Source organism: Panthera onca, chromosome D1, assembly GCF_046562875.1.
Source record: "Panthera onca isolate mPanOnc1 chromosome D1, mPanOnc1 haplotype 2, whole genome shotgun sequence".
Classification (NCBI taxonomy): domain Eukaryota; kingdom Metazoa; phylum Chordata; class Mammalia; order Carnivora; family Felidae; genus Panthera; species Panthera onca.
In genome coordinates, this window is record NC_138348.1 from 26195259 (window position 1) to 26217412 (window position 22154).

The window sequence follows — 22154 nt, forward strand, 5'->3', positions numbered from 1 at the left end:
TCAAGAGTGAGTGGACTAGCTGAAGGCCCCAGGGTCTCAGATCCAGAAGATGTTCCTCATATGAGTGAAAACATATGATACGTGTCTTTCTCTGCCTGACTTATCTCACTCAACGTTCCATCCACACTCCGGTTCCATCCACATTGCTGCAAAAGGCCAGATTTCATTCTTTCTCACTGCCAAGTAGTATTCCATTGTATATATAAACCACATCTTCTTTATCCATTTGTCAGTTGATGGACATTTAGGCTCTTTCCATCATTTGGCCATTGTTAACATGGGAATCTACCCCCAAAACCAAGAGCACACTGTATACACTGTATGTTAGCCAACTTGACATTAAAAAAAAAAAAAAAAAAAAAAAAAAGAGAATACACTTCACGGAAAAAAAAATAAGTATTTATTGAATGAATAAATGAGTAAATAAACAGGAAAAGAAAAAAAGATGTTCCTTATGATTTCATGAACCATATTTACCAGGCCTGGCTTGTTCAGATCGCTTTATTGTACTTTGAAAACATGGACAGGACGCTGGTAAAATAATGTGATTTTGTTTTTGTTTTTATTGTATCGATTCTTCAACTGCTCAGGCAACCCTAGATTTCTGAATACTTCTTTTGTATGAAAATTTAAAGTCACCCACAATGTGACGGTCTAAAAATATGTTTCGAGTCTTTTTTACAAATCTGCCTGAGCTTGCTGAGGACTTAGTAAATAATGAAGCAGAATATGCCTCTTGGTAGTAAACATTAGGATCTGCACTGGTCCCCTGGAATTCTTAGCAGAATGAACATCCTCGCTCTAAAACTACAGTTCAGATTTCTTTACTACGATGCCAGTGATGTGGGCAATATTTGCACTGAGCCCTTGAAGGAGAGGAAATGTGGGAGATGAATCATGGGATAAAGTGTGTGCGCTCACTTCTCCCCAAGGAAGAGGGGTGTGGATTAAGGTTTCCTATTCAATGAAACCAAAACTCCTAAAGATTTAGCATCAAAACCCAGGAGATGCCGAGCAATTGTGAGTCAGGAGCAAGGTGTATGCAATGACTTCTGACAGCTGTTCAGTTACCTCATCTAGGCAAACAGTCAGGAGGGTGTGACGTGGTAGGAGATGCCGATTCTACACATTTCTTTCATTCCTGAGCTGCCTCGTCAGCGTTTGATAACAATGTGTGTGAGACGGTTTGGGGTAGGACAGTCAATTACTCTTCAACGGACCCTCTCAAAGCTTAAATGATCAGAGTTCTTTTGTGTTCTTCTCTGTGTGGTAATAAGAACAGTATAATAGCAAAATATAACGTTGCAGAGATCCCTATTATTCTGGTAACAATTATTACTAAATTATAACTTATAGTTATTAAATTCTTGCTATATGCTCAGCACTACCTCAGTGATTGTATTGTATCTATTTATTATTGGGGAGCTAATTATTATTATTATCATAATTATTAAATCATAGCTAAGACTTGCCAGCTTCCTGCTATATGCTTAGTACTATTCCAATTATTTTCCATACATTAATTCATTTATTGGTCTCCATAATACCTAGCAGAAATAGGGACTTTTGTTAGTCCCATTTTCCAGTTGTAAAAACTAAGCACAGAAGTTAACTTGCCCAGTGTCGCACAGCCTAAGTAGTGGGAGAGTGGGAGTTGTGTGGGAGTGGTGCCTAATTCAACTTCTGTCTGACTTCAGATTGGAGTGAATCCGGCATCCTCCTAGTACTAACTGTGTGACTTTAGGTGAATTAGACACATTCTAAACCCCATGATCTGAATGGATTGAGCATAGAATCAGTGTCTTAGGGTTGCCGTGAGAATTGAGTGAAATTGTGATCAACAGTTACAAAGCATTTCTCATATGCTGGGTCCTGTCTAAACACTTTCTATGAACAGTGTTATCGTTGTTATTTTGTGATTATCATTACTATTATCAATTCAATCCGTATCCTCTGTTTCTGTGTGTTCATGGATCCTTTAAGAAGCCTAAAAGGCTCTCTGATTCATCAAAAAAAGAAAAACCCTTAATTTCAGTATGATTTTAATATCCTCATTTTTTTGCAAATTTCTTTAAAACATTTTTTTTGAAAATCTGATAACCTTAAACAGAAAGTAAAACTTTTCATAATCTCACCACTCTAGAAACACAAAGTGAGAAGTGAGATCTCTGTCCACTCTCAATTCTCCCTCCTTTTTAACCCACTGCCACTGTCCATCCATCCCTTCCATCCATCCATCCATCCATCCCTTCCATCCATCCATCCCTTCCATCCATCCAGCCATCCAGCCATCCAGCCATCCAGCTATCCATCCATTCTGTCACTCCATGAATGTTTTTGAGCCCCTCTTCTATGCCAATAACAATTTTAGCTAGTGTAATGGTGAAGAAGACAGAGAAATATTCTGGCCCTCACAGGGCCTACATTCTACTGAAAGGAAAGAGAAAGAGTAAAAGGAAGCAAATAAGAATTCAGACAGCAGTCAGTGCTACAAAGTTAGTAACCAGGAGAGTGGGACAGAGAGTGACGGGGGATGGAAGTATGGCTTGGACTGTATCCTGGGGGTCCAGGAGGGCTGCCTGGGGAAGTGGCTTTTGATGGAGATCTGAAGAATGGGAAGAGGCAGCTCTGCGAAGAACCCATATTAGAATTTTTCAGTGGGAGGAAACAGCAAGTGAAAGGTTTTTAAGGGTCAGACGAAGGTCCGGAGTACCTACAATGTGGTTGGTTGGTGAGGGGGCGTGGAAGGCAGTGAAATTGGAGAGGTGGGCAGGAGACAGATGCCATAAGGCCTTGCAGGCTACCTTGACAAGTTGGGGTCTATTTACTTGCAAAAGGAAGTCCCTGGGGAGGTGTGGGGGAGGGGGGAGGGGAGACTACAAGCCTGGAGGCTCTGCGTACTGATTTTCCCTCTATCCTCATCCAAAGTTCTAGTCCACACAGAGAAACTGTCAGCAGTCACTGCTTGGATAGCCGGAACACCAGTCTCTAAGCGGACTGGGTAAAATGGAGATTTGTGTTACTTTTTGAGCCTGAGAGCAGACAACACATTTAGGTAACTCTTAGAATGTGTGTTTGGCTCTTTGTTGACAGACTCTTCCCTTTTTTGCTTCTCTTGGGATCTGTCCCAAACTGGGAGACTGGTGTTGCTATTGAAAACCAATAGCAGTGCGGGGCAAAGCCAGAGTGACTTTATGGCAAGACCGAGAAAGTCTCTCCACTAACCATCTAACTGTCTGATCCACCATCTGTCCTGTGACTAAAAGTCCTGAATTAACTACTTTAATGGGTTAAGACCAAAGGTCTTGAATAAATTGGAGCTAATGCAAATGGTTTCCGAAGGGTAACCAAGTAACTTCTGCATTTCATCCTGTTGTGGAACAGATTTTATTCCTTGAAACATTGGTTTCCGAGAATACGTCAGAATTACCTAGGGGAACTTGTTTAAAATACAAATGCCCCAGGTTAGCTCCAGGAGATTCTAACTCAATAGGTATGTGGTGAGCCCAGGGAATCCGTGTTGTTACCAGGCAGGTCAGGTGAGTGTGAAGCCGGTGTCTGTGAATGCACAGACACACTGAGGTCTGGGCATGTTAAATTCTGTGTATGAGTTTGTGTTTGTGGAGTCGAACGCAGTCTTGGGAAAGGCAACTTGGTAAAGACCTTAAAATGACAAGGACTGAGGTACAAAGTGGACGGAGGCAAGGATGGATGATGTGATAGTAAGAAAAAGGCTTGACAGGCCAGTCCTAGATGAATCAGTGCCTTTGAAAACAGTGCCCAGAGCTGCAGGTACAACCAGTCTAAGGGCATGGTGGGAGGCATTCTGTCTCCCTGCTCTGCAGTGATGTCCTTCTAATTTAGAAACTGGCCCAACAATTACTGGGCACCCTTTGGCTTCAGAAGCTTACTGGAGCCCTCAGCCTCTTTATGCACTTTAGTTTATGGCTTTGATTGTTTGCTTCATTTCAGAAGCTTTGAGTGGTGACCTTGAATCCTGGTCATTTGCCCTCTCTTTTCCACGGAGTGCCATTTCCAGTGAGAGAATTATACGGTGACCCAGGAACTCAGAAGCTCTAGCTCCTGAGTGGAAGCTTAAGCCACTTGTTTTGAAAACAGGTGCAGGGAAGTAATGGCCTTAAAGGACACCATAGCGCTAAAGGCTCTTTCCTTGTCCTAATTGATGCTCATTCTGGTTCTGGAGACCCAGGTGTTTGGGTTAACTAGGGCCCCTGCTTGCCATATTTATTTACCTAACACTCTACCTTCTGGCCTTTGAATAACGCTCTCCATTTGTAGTGGGAAACTCATGTTTCTCCCAGCGAGCTGAGTGCTCTGGAGGTAACCTGTTCCCTCTCTCTAATCCATTTGGCTCTGGCTCAAATGTGTTCTCCAGGGGGATTCTATAGCTGTCTTGCTTGGCAAAGAGCCTTGGAAACACTTTCTCTCCATTCTGCAAATGGCTTGTCCCAGAAAAGCAGGAAAATTGAGTGGCACCCAGAATAGCTCATATTTGTGTTTTTCTGTACACAAAAGGGTGATTGGTGCTTGGGAAATAATTGATCTCTTGGTTTATGAAGATAAATGCTTGTTGGCTTTATTGGAAGCCATTTATTGGTGCATTCTGCTCAGTTACCTACAATCCCCTGGAACAAAGAGTTGGCCTCTGAGACTACCCAGCTGATCTGGGAGATGTTGTGACTATGGGCACACCAGGAGAGTGTAAAATGGTGGGAAAGCCAAGGGTTTAACAACATAGCTCCCTAATGCCTGCGGAAACAGTTCTCAAATATCATCAGTCTTTACCCCAGGGAAACACGTGGAGGCTACAGCCTGGAAATTCATCAAGGAAGGGAGCAGCTATTCTAATGTTATTACTACGTATCGTATCGTCAGTTACAAATCAGCTCTTTCAGAAGAAGGTTCCCCTTGACAAAATATTTTGCTTATAAAACATCCACCATTGGGTGGCAGTAGACTGAGATGTTTTAGAAAGCAGCATTAACTCAGACTTGACTCATTAAGCATGGTGGGGGAAAGGACATGGTGTGCGTAATCCGTGTAAAAACAGAACATACAAAGGATTCCTTGGTCAGCAGTTGGAGATGAATGGTGCTGACAGGGAGGGGTGCAGGATTTACATTTCAAAAATGTAAGCCTTGCAGCAATCCCACGAGGCTGGAGTTAGCCTAAGCCTTGACTTGCATGCCTGTAAAATGGGAATAAGTCTCTAACCAGGGTCATGTAGCTGGTAAGTGGCTGGACAAGCTCCGTGTCTTATGTAAATGTGTATATAACTCTCATCTACTCCTCACATCTTTTCTTTACCCAGGAAAGGGTTTGCTTCAGGCACAATTACAAAAAAAAAAAAAAAAAAAAAAAAGATCACATCTGGCTTGGGTGTCTGTCTTCCTTTCCTGACTCCTTTACCCCTGTTGATGGCCTTATCCTGGGACTTCATTTCCCCCACAGTCTTTTTCTCAAATACGTTCATAATTCTTACCAAGGTATCAACTTTCCCACAAACAGTTTCATTTCAGTCAGATGTCGCAGGCTGACCAAGTCTGTGCTCCAGGTCCACCAGATTGGGCAACAGAGAAAGTATGTTGCCCAACATTGGAAAAATACACTCAAGATGAGAGAGCACGTGATGAGCTTACTCAAGAGTGAGGACAACAGCCAATGGTTTCTAAGCTCCCTATCAAACAATAGTAAGATGGAAATATAAAATAAGGTTATAGAGAATAAATCGGTGTATGGTAAACTGTTGGCTTAGCTACAACGAGCTACAACTGCCAGTTAAAGGGAAGTGGTTTGGCTTGGTGAGGGGAAAAATACCCTTGGAGTTTCACAGGACCTGAATTGTTCTCCTCCTACTTCCTGGTTTTGTGGTCGTGGGCTGGTTATTTAACTTTTCTGAATGTCGATTTCCTCGTTTGCCAAGAGTAATGATACCTTGATTTCAGGGTTGTGGTAAGAATTAAATGAGGTGATGCATGTAGTGCTCTTACTGTACCGCTTGAGACGCGATGTATGGTGGTCGGGATTGCTGGTAGAGTAAGGATGGAGAGAAATACTTTCAGACTTAGAAGTAAGTAATAAAACCGCATTTCTCTAAATGTACTCTCTGGCTCAGATGGTTTTCTTGATTTGGCAGGTCTCTCTCTCTCTCTCTCTCTCTCTCTCTCTCTCTCTCATTTTTTAATAAATTTCCCATCTTCCAAGGCAGAAACAAAGCAAATTTGCAAACACCGGCGTATAGTTTGGTGAAACTCTAATGGGCTTCCTGGGAAGCTCAAAATGGATTCCCAGTTTTCAAGGAAAGAGTTGGGGGATCAGGGAAACCAAACAAGATTCTCAAAGACACAGCCTGTGTGTCTCTCAAGCTCGGTGCTTACCCGGGAGATGGTAAAGCTAGACTCTGTTATTCCTAAAAATCACCTGAGCAACAGAGTTCACCTTTGGAATTCTCATCAGAGCAGGGATCCCCCCAGATCCATGGCACAGATTTCAGGTGGTACAGTTAGTCCGAAGTAAAATGCAGCAACGGTTGAATCTCATGGACGTCGTCCAGCAAAACTCTTTGTACCGAAATGCAAAGGGTTTTCCTCAGAGTGCAGTACATGTAAGGGCCCAGATCTAGGTTCTGGATCCCATAAGGCTGTCTTCAATGCTTTTTTTTTTTCCTTTTATGTTTTTCAGGTACTCTCCCCTGGGTATCGCCTGCCTCATTTGTGGAAAGATCATTGCAATCAAGGACTTAGAAGTGGTTGCTAGGCAACTGGGGATGTACATGGTCACGGTGATAGTGGGCCTCATCATCCATGGGGGCATCTTTCTCCCCTTGATTTACTTTCTAGTCACCAGGAAAAACCCTTTCTCCTTTTTTGCCGGCATTTTCCAAGCCTGGATCACTGCCCTGGGTACTGCCTCCAGGTAGAGAATACAAGAAATCACCTTTCTTTCTTTCTGCTCATTCCTTTCCCCTCTCTGCCACTTCCTCTTTTCAAAACCCTTTCATCACACAGTTCAATGAGAACATGTTTCATGTATTATTAAAATATTCCTGGAAAAGATAAATGCTTTGTATTTTTGGCTCCCAGGAACTTAGGAACTTTCTGATGAACATTTTTGCTGATATGCAACTGTCCTGGAAATATGATCTCACGTTAAACTTCCCAGATGAATACATGCTATTAGTATGCATGCCTAAGTTGCCACATCTAGCATTGGTTTAGTTCCAAATGTTTTCCAGAAGGATGTAACAGCGTATTGTGCTATTTAAGAAATTCTTCCACCTGTGATTTGAAAAATGCTATCAGAAAATATCACTCTATTGGAGTTATGGTTCAAAACTGGAAAAATGAGCTTTTGCATGGTAAACATGTTAGATGAGATTTTTAAAAAACAAACCAGAAGTCAATGAAGCCTGTGACTCCTGCATGAACCTCTAAGGGACCCTTCTGCCCCATTGATTTTGAGAAAATCAGGTTGGCATTGATTCAACTTGACATTGACTGAGAGTCTGTTCCTTCTTCATTAAGTAAGTTCCAGGGCATCTAAAGCCAGTGAGGACTCCAGAGATATGCAGAGAAAAAAAAATATTTTTTGATGTCTTCTTGGACTGAATTTAACAAGAACAAACAAACAGGAACAAATACGTTAGAAACACCTATCAATTTAGAATTTCAAAGACTAAAGAGTTTTATTGTTTCAGACTGCACTAGTTGTTAGTATTTCTTTACAAAACTAAGGGTCACAAAACGGAGACAGAGGTCATGAAGCAGGTGGTGGGGGCATGGGGGTGGGGGCAAGCAGGCTGCAGCCCCTAGCTCAGCGTGATCTCTGGAGTCACCTGTCAGCCGGTTCTTGTTGATCCCATGACCATGCATTGCCAGTGAGATCGTCACCCTGTGACACAGAGTGACTGCTGTTCCGAGGCTACTGAGCAAGCAGTCGGGTTTTCCGTAAGTGACCCGACAGGCCAGTAGTGGTGACTACCCGAGGAGCCAAATTGTGTTTCCATCTTGCAAATCAATGAGATTTTGGTACTTGTAGAATGTGGGGGTTCAGAAGATGCTAAAAATACATACAATCCTCGGGATCTACATTCTGCATTTGGTTTCCCAAGATGAAGGGAAACATCCCGAAATTTCTTTTTCCTACTTGGTCTTATAAACTCCCTATGGCTAAGTATCTCTATCCACAAAGATCCCCTCTCTTTGGAAAAAAAGTAAATCTTTTTTTTTTTTTTTCCAAAACCAATCATTTTTAGTTTGATATTTGTTTTCTGGTTATGAGAGTGGTGTTTGCTCATTGGGAAAAAGTTCAGACAGTGAATAAAGTTTTGAAGGAGAAAATGAACATCACCAGTTATTCTGTTACCCAGTGATAATTGATAGTAACCTTTTAGTTCATCTTAACAGTCATATATTTTTTCCAGGTTTTACTATATATAAGATATTGCAAACTGCATTTTTTACTGATCAACCTATTATAAAATTTCTATCAACATACATCTTCCTACTATTTTAAAATGGCATAATAATACACTGTAGGTGCTACAATACACCCTTGTCTCCACCTTGGGATGTACATTTAAGGCATGTCTATTGAACAGGCATCCTTATAAATACATCCCTGCAAGCTTGTCTGATGATCCCCTCAGGGTAAATTTATAGAAGTGGAATTTCTGAGTCCAATGGTAAGCACACCGGCTGTTGTAAAACATATCCCCAGTTTGCCGCTCAGAAAAGTATGTTAGTTTATGCCCCCATGAACTGGGTGTGAGAGTATGCTTTTCCCCACCTACTTACGAGCACTGGATATTATCAGTCCCTTTAATACTTTCCAATGTTATTGGTGAAACATGATCTCATCGATTCTGCATTTCTTTGATTACCAGTGAAGGCAAGCATCTCTTTGTGTTCTTACAGACCATCCTCCTCTCCCCTCCCCAACCCTGTGAATTATTTGTGATGGTCATTTCCTGTTGGGGTATTATTCCTTTCCTGATTGGCTGTTTCACTCTCTTCACATATAAAAATATTCACTCAAGTGTCACATGTCACAAATGATGTTCCTCTCTACCTGACATTTGTTTTGTAAATTTACAGGGCTTTTTGCCCCTGGAAGTTTTTAATTTGTGTGTTGTTGAAGTTGTTACTATTTTCATTTAGTGTTTAGAATTTCAATTTTCTCAGGAACATCTCTACTAAAAATTATGAAACATTACTTTATATTTTCTTCCAGTACCTTTGCGGTTTTGATCTTTAAAAATATTATTATCTTCCCTTTGAACGACTAGTTATCCCTAGTACCTTTACAAGACAAAGTAAATCTTAAAAGCATATGGGTAGCCCGAGTTCATATTTAAATCAGCCAAACGCTTGGGTTATCTGGCCAAGGCCACAGATGCTAGACCCTTCTCCTTACCCTGTCTTTCAAGTGACTTTAATCTTTGTTTAAAATGTGGCTCTTTCCTGGATGCAGAATTTCATTTTTTAGAAGAAAATACACTTAAAGAAAAAACTGTGGCATGAATCACGTACTAAGAACTATCTCAGCCATTATGACCACAGGGAAAAAAAACAAAACCCCAGTACAGTCAGCTAAATTTCTTTCTACCTCCTTGGACCTTGGACTGATGGAGAAGGGGAAGGGGTCACCCCCTTTTCTCAACAGGCTGATGTCAGGGAGGACTAACAGAGGGGGTGCCCTGGGACACATGTCTCTGCATCCTCCTGACATCAGTGCATGCTATTAAAACTACTCTAGAAAAAAAAAGACGGTCAAGTAACTGATAGTTATTATTAGCAACATTTGAAGACTTATTATTAGCAACACATGAAGACATCCACGTCAGAATGTTGGAAGGACAGGAAAGAGTTAAAACTCCCAAGTCCCATTTTGAATTGGTTGGGTATAGACTTTTAAGACACAAAGCCCATGCAGTAAAGAAATCGAGAATATTTTCATACCTTGTCAATTACTTTCCCTAATCTATTTAATTGTCCAAAGACCTCTTGATGACATTTTGGGAAAATGAATACCATAATAAACATTATTATATTCTCGTCCGCCCAGAAGTTTGCTTAGATTCATATCGTTGAAAATCCCAGCCACCAACCACAGCTGCCATTTCAGACTAGTCATGGTGTCCTAGAAACCTTCAAAGGGGTCCTAAGAAAGGGTGGGGTGGGGAGGGCCTGGGGGTGGGAGGAATAAAGGGACACTAATGTCTCATTAAAATGGTGCAGCTAACCAAATACAATGACCTCAACTTTTCTCCCTGGGTTTATAAGGTGTTAGTAATGAGAGGTCTCCAAACATTCATTTCTTCTCCCTAAGAGCAAGGAGGAGGCGTAAGACAGACCTCTGACTTGAAATCACAAAGAATATTGCCATAAGATGACTCTGACGTCCCTAAGATTGTTACTAGGAGCTTGTTTATCAGTGGTTTAATAAGATGCAGATTTAGGCGACTCTAATTTTAGAGCTTCTGCTTCCTGTTTCTGAGTAGGCCCTGGAATCTGCATTCTCTTTAACTTTTCTGAAGCTGGTGGCTTTCTACTACTCTCTGAGAAACTGAGACCTCTGGCAAGGGTCTATGTCAAACTTGGCGGGAGCCCTGGTTCTGACCAGTAGAAGGAGGAAGCTATGAGGCTGTCTGTGTGTGCTAGAAATAAGTGTGTCTGCATTGGAGGTTCCCCAGTTCACTTTACTAAGCTTTGAATAGAAAAAAAAAAAAAGCAAAAAAGCAAAAAAAACAGAAACAAAATCAAAAGAACCAAACAGGAAAACCCCAAACCAAAAAAACCCCAAAAGAGAAAGGACCGCAAAGAACTCGCATGGCAGTATGGGCGTTCTGCATTTCTTTCCATATTACTTAAACTTGGAAGCAAATCCACCTACCCTCCCATGTACCTCCCTCCACATGGAAATAATATTTTGGCCGTCAGCAACCCTTATCCCTACAGGTCTCCTAATTTAGAAGACACACGAACATGTCAGGGGTTCTGGCCCTTGAGGCTGGGTCATGCGGTGGTGAGTTCCGGACAGGAATTTCCAGGGCGGAGTGGGGGTGGAGTCATTCCATATTGGGTCTTTGATTAGCTACAGAGCATATGCTTTTCTGCCCTGTGTTGTTGGAAAGACTGTACAGTTGGCCAATGACCATGTATTAGAGAGTTGGATTGTGTATAGGGGTCCCCAGTGAATTGCTAGAAGCTCAGGTTCAGGCTAAATGGTACTTAACATGTTTATCCAGCATTGTCAAAATTAGCTCAGGGCAATTCCCAGAGGCTGGATGCAGTCCATGCATCGTTGGAAACAGCGTTTCTAGCATGAAATTATGGGTCATTCAAAAATTCCTCATTCCATTTCACTGTTGACAGCTGATTGGTTCCTGACACATTTTTTTTTTTTTTAGCAGCTCAATTAATGTGGGCAGTCAGATGGCCTTTAATATTTCATCCAAGAGGGAAACACTGATCAAAGGAAAAAGAATGTGAACCTCTAAGTAGATCTTGAAAACCAGAAGCAACAAAAAGAGCTTGCTGCCTATGAGCATCGTAATAAGATTGAATTTGAACCTCCAGACAGTTGGTCTTTAATTTGCCTCCAAACACTGCTTTCTGCATGTCACATGGCCTGATTGGAACAAACGAACAAAAACTTTGTGGTTGGCATTCCAGTTTGAGTTTTGTCCTGTTTCTCTAAAGTGGACATAAACTCTTGTCTCTCTCTTTCTGTCTTTGTTCCTCAGTGCGGGAACTTTGCCTGTTACCTTCCGTTGCTTGGAAGAAAACCTGGGGATTGATAAGCGTGTAACCAGATTTGTCCTCCCAGTTGGAGCAACCATCAACATGGACGGTACAGCCCTTTATGAAGCAGTGGCCGCCATCTTTATTGCCCAAATGAATGGTGTTATCTTGGATGGAGGCCAGATTGTGACTGTGAGGTGAGGGGTGCAGGTGGGGAAGCACTGAAACAACATTTAACCTTCGTCCCTTCCCCACTAACTCCATTTGACAGGGCCACTTGGATTTCAGTTCTCCTGGTGGAAGAATAATGAAGGAAATAACACAGAAGAGGAATTATTGGCTGTCTCAAAGGGAAAATATTGTGACAGGAAAGAAGCAGGCTCATACTCATGCCCTCTGTTTGTACTGCGCATGTGAAATTGCTTTGGAAATTTGATATTACTTGATTTTTCACGGTCCTGTGATGTTGCAAGGCAGTTTATTTCTCTGTCTGTTTAATAGATGAGGAAGCACAGGCTTCAAGGAGCATGGCGGTTTGTCCAAAGCTGCCCCGTTAATGAGCCGGGAGGGCCGTCACTGGGGCCGATATCAGCTGACTCTGGATCCAGTTTTCCTTTCGTTAAAATATGTTCCCTTCAGCATTTCAGAGGGTGATGGCAGAAATGATGAAATACTGGAAGGAAGAGATTCCTCAATAGAGTATAAACCATTTTGTTACAAACAGCTAACAAGTATACTAAATCTGTTTTTTACCCTATGTATTCATTGTTTAAGACATTTAGGAAGAGGGGCACCTGGGTGACTTAGTTGGTTAAGCGTCCAGCTCTTGATTTCAGCTCAGGTCATGGTCTCATGCTGGGATGGAGCCTGCCTGGGATTCTCAGTCTCCCTCTCTCTCTGCCCCTTCTCAGCTCATGCTCTCTCAAAATCAATACATAAACATTTAAAAAAGAAAAAAAGAAATTCGGGAAGAACACCTTCCCAAGAGGACATTAAAAACACAGTGCTTTTATCAAAAAGAATGAAATCTTGCCATTTACAACAACATGGATAGAACTAGAGTATATTATGCTAAGTGAAGTTAGAGAAAGACGATTATCCTGTGACTTCACTCGTCCGTGGGATTTAAGGTACAAAACAGATGAACGTAAGGGAAGGGAAGCAAAAACAGGGAGGGGGACAAAACACAAGAGACTCTTAAATGTCGAGAACAAACTGAGGGTCGCTGGAGGGGTCATGGCTGGGGGAATGGGCTAAATGGGTGATGGGTGTTAAGGAGGACACTCGTTGGGATGAGCACCGCGTGTTATACGTAGGGGATGAATCACTGGATTCTACTCCTGAAATCATATTGCACTATATGCTAACTAACTTGGGTATAAATTTAAAAAAACAACACATAGCTTCTGGGGCACCTGGGCGACTCAGGTGGTTGAGCATCTGACTCTTGATTTCAGCTCAGGTCATGATCGCAGGGTCATGGGATCAAGCACCGCGTCAGGCTCCACACTAAGCGTGGAGTCTGCTTGGGATTCTCTCTCTTCCTCTCTCTCTCTCTCTGTCTCTCTTTCTCTCCCCCCCGCCACCTCTCTCCCCAACTCTAATTTTCTCTCTGTCTAGAATAAATGAATCAATCAATCAACCACGTTGCTTCTCCATAAACTTAAAGTCACACCTCTGTGCATATATTAATTTGTCTAATCCTTACAACCACCCTCAAGGTCCATACTTGTCTTAGCTCAGACGGCTATAACGCAAGACCATAGACCATCAAACGATACATATTTATTTCTCACAGTTCTGGAGGCTGGGAAATCCAAGGTGAAGGTGCTGGCAAATTCAGTTCCCGGTGACTCTCTCTTCTTGGCTTGTGCATGACTGCAAGCTGTTTGCTTGCCTGGCCTTTCCTTGGTGCATGGAGAGAGAGCAAGCTCTCTTACGTCTCTCTGATCAGAGCACTAAGCCCTCATGATCTACTTACCTGCAAAGGCCGTGTCTTCAGACACCATCACACTGGAGATTAGGGCTTCAACAAACGAATTTGGTGGTGGGGGAACACCGATCAGTCCACAGCAGTACTGTACGGGAGCCTCAGTTTCCTCACTGGTGTGATGGGGACAATAATCCCATCACACCAGGGGGGAGTGAGCGTTGTGCCTGGAACACAGTCACCTATCAATAAATGTTAGCTACTATTATCATTATTACTGATGCTCAATAAAATACAGTTCTTCTAGAATACGAAAAAACAATGTGACAGTGATGTAGTGAGTACCATGATGTTGTTACTCAGTGGAAAACATGCTTCAGATCCGGGTGTCACGGCTTCTCAATCATGTTCTCACAGATTGCACGTGAGACCACCAACCTCTCTTGCTTTAAAACTCAGAGACAAACAGGGCTTCCTAACAGAGCCCTTCTTTTGAAGCCAAACAAGATGAATTCTGGTCCCTGAATTCTTGGCCCATCAAGTTCACACTGTTAGATGAAAAATTAAGAGATGGAAGAATGGACCAGCGACCAATGATCGGGATTAATTCAGAGTTTTCGGTGTTGGAAGGGATCGGTGGGGGGGGGGGGGGGGGGGGGGGTCTCAGGGGCCGGCATGGCATTGCAATCCAGTAGATAAGTGTTCCAATCCCAGCAGACCATGGTCAACCTGTTTGACCCTAAGTTTCTCCATCCATCCAATTTGTGGTTTGCCCAGATGGAACGCAGATGCTACCATATGTACTTTGCAGGGTTACTGTGCAGTTCTGCTGTGACAATGTGTGTGTCATACCTTGCACAGAATCCAAGAACCAGCCTCAGAGAAGTGGGCTAGTGAGTGGCACGACAGGAAAAGCAGAAAGGGATAGAGAGATGGAGAGGAGATCACGGCCCCAAGAAGCGGTTGCAGGACTTAGAATCACCCAGACACTCTGCCCATGGTAGGATGAGGGTATTAATTGGGATAGAGGGACTGTGTGGGGGAACCGACTGCCAGGAAGAATTCTCTTTATAGGATTTCGTCTCACACAACCCAGAGGGACCAGGCAGACCGTGTGGCCAAAGTGCAAAGGGATGTGTCACAGTGACTCATAACAGAAGCAACTGATGTTGTAAATAAAACGGCTGAGGCCACGACTGTTGGGATTTGGGAAGTCCTCCTTTCCTAGTGTTGTTGTCCTTGTCAGGGAAATGGCTGAGAATTCCCACCTTGTAACTCTTGGGGCTTTAGAGAAGTTTTTATTGCAAAGTGACCTCACCCTGCCCAGATTTCCTGATAAGATAATTCACATTTACTGGGCGGTGGCAATGTGCCTGGCCTCTTCTAAGTGCTTTTTATTTATTAGCTCCTGATACCCCATGAGTGAGACACCATTATTATCTCCTTTGCTGCAGATAAGGAAGTCAAGGTGCAAAGAGGTTAAGTTGCTCAAAGTCATGCGGTTAATCATTGGAAGAGCTGGGGTTTGAATCCAGGTTGTTTAATCCCATAATCCTCATTGATAACCACTAATATTACTACCTCCTATGACCCAGAAGGATCCCAGGAATACGGAGTTCTTGAAGCCTTAACACCCGCTCTGCAATGAAGGGGCAGGGGAATAGCACAGATGGGTTCTGTAGACCCCACCTAGGGGAGGTGTCTCTATGGTGACAGGTCTAAATCTGGAAGGATGGCACTATGGAAAACCAGTGTACTACGAAACCTCCTAGGGCCTTCCTTTCCTCATATGTAAGATTAGGTAAATTCAGGTCCCTCCCCACTATAAGTCCTGTAAGGATTCTGTGCTTGGTCACAACAATGGTCTGGGCTCTTTCAAACCGATTTGGGAGCGCAACTCTTAGTTTGGAGCTAGCTGGCCTACTCTAGAAAGTCTAGAATGATCTAACTGCAAATAAAGCCCCTCCTTTTCTTTACAGCACCCACAAAAGCAAGTTGGGAGTCTATATTTTCAGAAACATCTTTCCATTTAGAAATGACGACTTTTGTAAATGGCATCCAGAGAAAAGGGAGACAGGTTATTGCCCTTTGCTGGACCACAGAGATCCCCTGGTGTCTAGACAGGGCACTCGAGCCCTAGATGAAACCCTCCTCCAGAGACAACTTCAAAATGGTGCTGGGTGTGCCCTTGGCATTGCAAGTGGTGAGATGCTTCAGAAAGAAAGCCTCCTGTTATTTCATTATCTTTTCTTGGCGCCCTCGTTTTGAATAATGTATTTTCCAGTCCATGGTGAAATGTCCAGGCGTCTCAAACTTAATGTCATTTGGAATCTGTTGATTTGTTTCCCTCATGTCCACTCAGTTGGGTCTGGATATTTGCTATTGTGAGTTCTCATGTTAACATTGGCAGTGGCCTCCTCAGACTCTTGCCTCAGAGTCCAGATGTCTCTGGGGCTGACGGAGAGGTAAAGGCGTAAGCAGAAATGAATGCAGTGATGTTCCCATGGGAGGATTAAGGGCAATTTGTTTTCCTCCTTTATTATTTCCTTGCCTGCTTCAGAGCCCCGCTTACCTTAGTTGAGCCCTGTGATATATTAGGCTAGTTGGCTATCATGCTGAGGATAAGGCTCCGATCCATGGGTTTACAAATTTCCATCACAGTTGAGTAGAATCCAATAGACCCTAATTCCTGGGTCTCGGTACTCTAGATTTCTCTATTCCTTGAGAAAGAAAAGAACCTTTATGACTGCCGGGAAAATTGGAGCTTCACGTTGCCTGCCAGGGATGGTTTTTCCAAGTCCTCTTTCTCCTGTGACCTGGTCTTCTCTGTTCTCTCAGCCTCACGGCCACGCTGGCGAGCGTCGGTGCGGCCAGTATCCCCAGCGCGGGCCTCGTCACCATGCTTCTCATCCTGACGGCTGTGGGCCTGCCAACGGAGGACATCAGCCTGCTGGTGGCTGTGGACTGGCTGCTGTAAGTGCTGGTGGATGGGGCTCTGCTGGGGATGTGAGTACTGCCTCCCGGAGGCAAGGTTTCAGCCAAGGTCTTAGCCAATCCCCGTGACAACTGCCTCTCTCCTTTCCTCCCTTCTTCCCTCTAACATTTATGGAGAGCCTGACTGGGAACCAAAGAGGAAGAAGGAATCCTTGAGGGCCTCACAGTCCAGTGGAGGAATCACATAAATTATAATACAAAGTTTAAAGCATCACAGTAAGGAACCCACTACTGATGCCTGCGGAGGGTCTCAATCCATGATGTCGAGTGAAGAAACACGAGGGAGTGTATGCTGTATGATCCCGTTTATATGAAGCCCTAGGAAAGACAGTATAATCTCTAGTGATAGAAAGAGCTTAGTCGTTGCCTGGGCCTGGAGGGGGTGAAGAGACTAACTGGGAAGGGGCACAGGGAAATCATGAGGGGTGGTAGAAATGTTCCGTAGGCACTGGTATGCACAGGTGTCTACATTTGTCAAAACTCATCAAACCATGCACTTAAAATGGATACATTTTATTGTATGTTAATTATACTTCAATAAAATAGATCAAAAAATAGCACACAGATATAAAAGGATAGTGATGTGTGCTCTGCACCTGTGAGCACTGCTATATTAAAGGAGGGTCATACATTGTCCAGGGCCTGGCCCTTCGGGAGGTGTTCTTTCGGAGATTGTTACTTGCTCTCTGTTGTTGTGACCTTGGTTATTTTATTACCCTACTCGTAGAGATAAGCCAAATTATGAAACGAGCCTAAATGTCCATCAACTGACGAATGGATAAAGAAGATGTGGTTTATATATACAATGGAATACTAGTTGGCAGTGAAGACGAATGAAATCTGGCCATTTGCAGCAATGTGGATGGAGCTGGAGGGTATTATGCTAAGTGAGATAAGTCAGGCAGAGAAAGACAGATATCATATGTTTTCACTCATATGTGGATCCTGAGAAACTTAACAGAAGACCATGGGGGAGGGGAGGGGGAAAAATTACCAAGAGGGAGGGAGACAAACCATAAGAGACGCTTAAATACTGAGAACGAACTGAGGGTTGATGGGGGGTGGGGGAGAAGGGAAAGGGGGTGATGGGCATGGAGGAGGGCACCTGTTGGGCTGAGCACTGGGTGTTGTATGGAAAGCAATTTGACAATAAATTATATTTAATATAAAATATAAATATTAAAAAATAAAATGAAAGGCTAGTGATAGAAAGAGGCACCCATCCTAGTCTAGACTGGACAAATCAGGAAATAATGAAAATGGCAACTGAATTTGCATGGGTACTGTATGTCAGCCACTGCACCAGGCACTTTATATCTTATGCTCTCTAACCCTGAAGTTTTGGTATTATCACTCTTGTTGTATAGATGAGGAAACGGAGGTGTGGGGAGGTAAGGTGACTTGAGAGTGAACAGAGATTTGACTCTAGGTTGGCTGGGTTTGGGAGGCCACCACATTCGTCATCATGGCTCTAGTCAAGCTTCCAAAGGCAGTGATAGCTGAGCTGAATCATAACTGGTAGGGAGATGTAGGTAGAGAAGGAAACAGGACCTTCCAATCAAGGCCATGTGCAAAGGCACTGAGGCAGCCAGCAGTGTGGGGACCTAGGAGTGATGTGGCATTGATGGAGCACAGAGTGGGAGGCATGGATTGGTGAACACTGGGGCAAAAAATGGATACCATGTATGGCCATGCAGAGAAATTTGAACTTGACTGTGTACGCGTGGCCTAGCTACCTTTCCCAGTGTGTTTATCAGTGAAGGGCATTTTCCAAATGTAGGACACTCACTGCCCATTGACAAAGGTGGGGATGTCTGGCCAGAAGGTCCCCAGTAGGGAGATGGGAGTTGATCTTGCTAAGAGCCCACTCAGCCTCTCACGTTCTGTGGAGTACACACTGATGCCTCATGTCCAGTCTTGGAGCTAAGGGACAGGGACTGGGGAATGCTGTTGGGTTCGGTGTCAGAGCAGAGTGACAAGTGCTGATGCAGAGGTCCAAGGCCAAAGTGCCCACACACTTTTAAAAACTGTTCCACATGGCAGTGACAATGTTTCTGACATCTGTCAGCATAGATTTTAGGAGCCAGGAGCCATCTTTAATGGACTCGAGTTTCCCACGTGCTAAAACCACAGTTCCTTCCCCCTTCATTCACCCTTCCAAAGAGAAAAATGTGCACGTGGCTGAAAGGAAGGACGTCTGGGAAGCTAGGAGGGAGACTGGCCTCTCCATAGAACTTGTCTGCTGTTAAGGTTTGGGCGAGAATGGAGAAGTGGCTCCCTGAAGGTGATCTCTTCACCTCAGGGAGGGCTGCGAGGAAGGTCATGGATCTTCCTGACTGGCTCTTTCATCACCGGAGATATGCTCTGGAAATATCTTTAGTGGGAAGGTGACGAGTAAGCGAAATAGCCTCGTTTCTGTCTCTGCCAGTGTCTCTTAGGGGGTGGGGTGGGGTCGTCCCCGCTAGCTTGGTTATTCTCTGCGCCTGTGAAGGCCCCAAGGGGAGTCTTTCTCAGGACGTCAGTTCAGACCACACAGTCATGGCCGCTGCGACTCAGTGGTGGTGTGTGGGTGGAAGCATTGGGAGGGGATGGGATGAAGGAGGCGAAGGAGTGGGGTAGGCTTCAGTGGGGGAGGACAAGGGGGAAATGAAGGCATTTTCAATAGTTTAGGGTCAGTAGGAGCTCAATAAATGTGTGCTCAGTTTAACCACAGACTTGCTGCGTGTAGGGGCCTTTCCACACAGGAAGAAAGACAGAGGAAGCTATTAAAATTAAATCTGCTTCCCCTGTGACTTTTGCTTACTAGGTCCTCTGACCCTTTGTTCCTGGAACCTCCTGAACCCGTGTATCATCGGGCTACCTTACCTGCTGTGACTACGTTGCCTAGCCTCTTCTTGGGTTTGTTTCAGAGGCTTGGATTCCACCATTAGAGGTTTATCTTTTCAAAAAATTGTCATTATAGAGGCTGCCTCCCCTCATTCTAATGTAAATTCCTTACTTTGAGTGAAAAACAAATGCAGTAATATCATCAGGAGATGCAGAAAAGATGATACTTGGCGGAGACCGCCATGTTCTTTGCATCTGTTGGCGATTAATTCCTAAAGAGCCCTAAGGGCTGTTTCACAGATGAGTAAACCAGGAATCAGAAAGGGTTAAGTGTCTTGCCTACAGCACTGGAGAGCTACGTCCCACCTGACACAACTTCATACTTAGAACCAAGGAGATCTAGCAATGGGCAGAAGCAAAGAGGCCCAAGGAAAGGTTAGGGAAGACAGACCTATTAGGGTCACCTCTGATTTTACATAATAAAAGGGAATTTTCCATTTGACCTGTTTTTTCCTCCTCTCAAGATTAGAACAAAAGAGCAGAAAAAGCCTAAGTGGGGACAAATGGGGTACAATCAAGGTCTCAGCTACTCTGAGACCATTGTGGACCCTGGTCCTCTTGGCAGTCGTTTGCTTCCAAGCCTGTTGGATGAGAGTCCTTTCATGAAACATCCAAGACCCTGCCCACTTCTGACCTAAATGCCAGCGAATGGAATCGGAGGGCTGGGTCCTCCCCGATCACCCCACACTAGTGCGCTCATGTGCGTACTTGCACGGAGAGCAGGGCGTCCTAACTCCATGGTGGAATCATGCCAGCTGAAGGGAGTTGGCCGAACCCAAGAATGATGATACATTTGGATTACCTATATTGATGAAACCGTATATGAGAAAACTCGATCCCAGGCTGGCAGTGGAAAGGAAGGAAGAAATGAAGAGCTGTTCTCTGGTTCTGGGGTCTGATCTCAGGTGCAGGGGGTGGGGGTGGGGGGTGCGAGGGGCATGTAACTGGAGAAAGGAAAGCAAAGGGGCAGGAGCCCTGGATCTGAGCTCTGTGCTTATTCTCTGGAGGACTTCGCACAAGCTACTCTCTGGACTTCCCCTGTGTCATGTGTACAATGGGAATGAAAACTTGTTGGCTTAAAAGCGGAGTCTAGACCCAATGCCCTTGAGTGCCCTTCTGGTTTTAAGACCCGGACTAGGATTCTGCTGGTGATGGATGTTTGTACACAAATAAGCCTGAACGTTCCTTTTAAGAAGAGAAGAAAAACGGAGGATAGAGGATCCTGGGAAAATGTGCGTAGGGGTCTGTAGCTAGGTCAGATCTGCTTTGAATTAGTAATGGTGGTACATTCTTTCTCGCCAGCAAGTGGAGTTCTGGAAACATGCTCTTGGTCATGGGCTCCGTGGCTGTTGGGGGCCCATTACAGTGTGAATGGGGTAGGGGGGGAGGGTTGAGACAGAGGTGTGGGGGAGGCTGGCCGTTCCCTAGTAAATTAGTGTGTGGGGGAAAAGCAGAGAAAAGGAAAAGGTGAGGGGATTTATTATTCTCTCCGGGCAAAGCTCGTAAGCTCTCATAACTCTAGCAATTTTTCAATTTAAAACCAAACAAAGCCCGCAGTGACATTTAATGTGCGACAGTGTTTGCCAGCTGCTGGAGATCTGCCAGCCTCCTTACTGCCCGCCAAGCCCTGGATGCTTTTCAGTGGGCAGGCTTAGCTGCTCTGTAAATGTCATGGTGAAAACCAAGATTCTGGGCCCTGAAAAATGCTGGGAGTCCTCAAACACCGGATGGGCGGGGCTGGTAAAACCAGAACCTTCCCCTGGGGCCAAGAAGCCCTTTGTGTCGGGAATCCTCCACTGATATTTATAAGAGACCTCGCTGACACCCCTCTCTCTCTGAAGGAAGCAGGATGGAGTGAAAACTGGGAGCCAGTCCCAGGAAGAGGTCATAAATAACCGGGTCTGGCCACAGGTGGCCAAAGGGAAGCCAAAATAAAGTGAAAACCCGAGTGGATCTGCGGCTCATTTATCACATGAGACTGCTGGGGAGGTCTTTTCTGGGGACACATTTACTAGCTGGGGGATAGAGGTGAACTTAGTAGGAAGACCTTAAGGGCCTCCACCCTTTGGCGGGGGTGTGGGGGGGGGGTTGCTCTCTGAGGCTCCCTGTTAACATCCCTCCCTGGAGGGAATAGAGCAGGGATTCTCAAACCTGAGCACACACCCAAACGTCCTGGACATTCAGGAGGTCTGGGGTGGGGACCAAGAATTGACATTGCCAACAAGTTCCCAGGTGATGCAGGCCAGGGACCTCACTTCCAGAAACCTGAGACTGGAGACGCGGAAGGGGGAGTAGGAGTCCCTGATTGTGGGTATCTAAGCACCGCTACGGTTTTTGAATACCAGTTGACAGTTCACGCATCCAGCCGACGAGAACAGATGGAAAGGACTCGGGATACTCATAGCTAATACCTAGCAAGTGCTCCTGAAATATCAGGCAGTGTTCTAAGCACTTTACAGGGACCTGTTTCAAAGGTGCCCCCAATGATGAGACCGGTTCATAGTATTATCCCCATTTTACAGTTGAGGAGACTGAGGCTCAGAGAAAAGTAATTTATCCCAATGTAGTGGATATCGAGT

The 22154-nt window shown here is 44.3% G+C and overlaps 1 protein-coding gene across 6 annotated transcripts in view; it reads left to right on the plus strand.

Moving 5' to 3' along the window:
• SLC1A2 (solute carrier family 1 member 2) overlaps positions 1-22154 on the plus strand; it is a 149713-nt gene that overhangs the window by 106477 nt on the left and 21082 nt on the right. For all 6 annotated transcript variants that reach the window (XM_078433371.2, XM_078433372.2, XM_060606355.3 and 3 more), the window contains exons 7-9: positions 6703-6936; positions 11768-11962; positions 16534-16668. In XM_078433371.2, coding sequence (XP_078289497.1) covers positions 6703-6936; positions 11768-11962; positions 16534-16668 — 564 coding nt within the window. The remainder of the gene's footprint in view (positions 1-6702; positions 6937-11767; positions 11963-16533; positions 16669-22154) is intronic.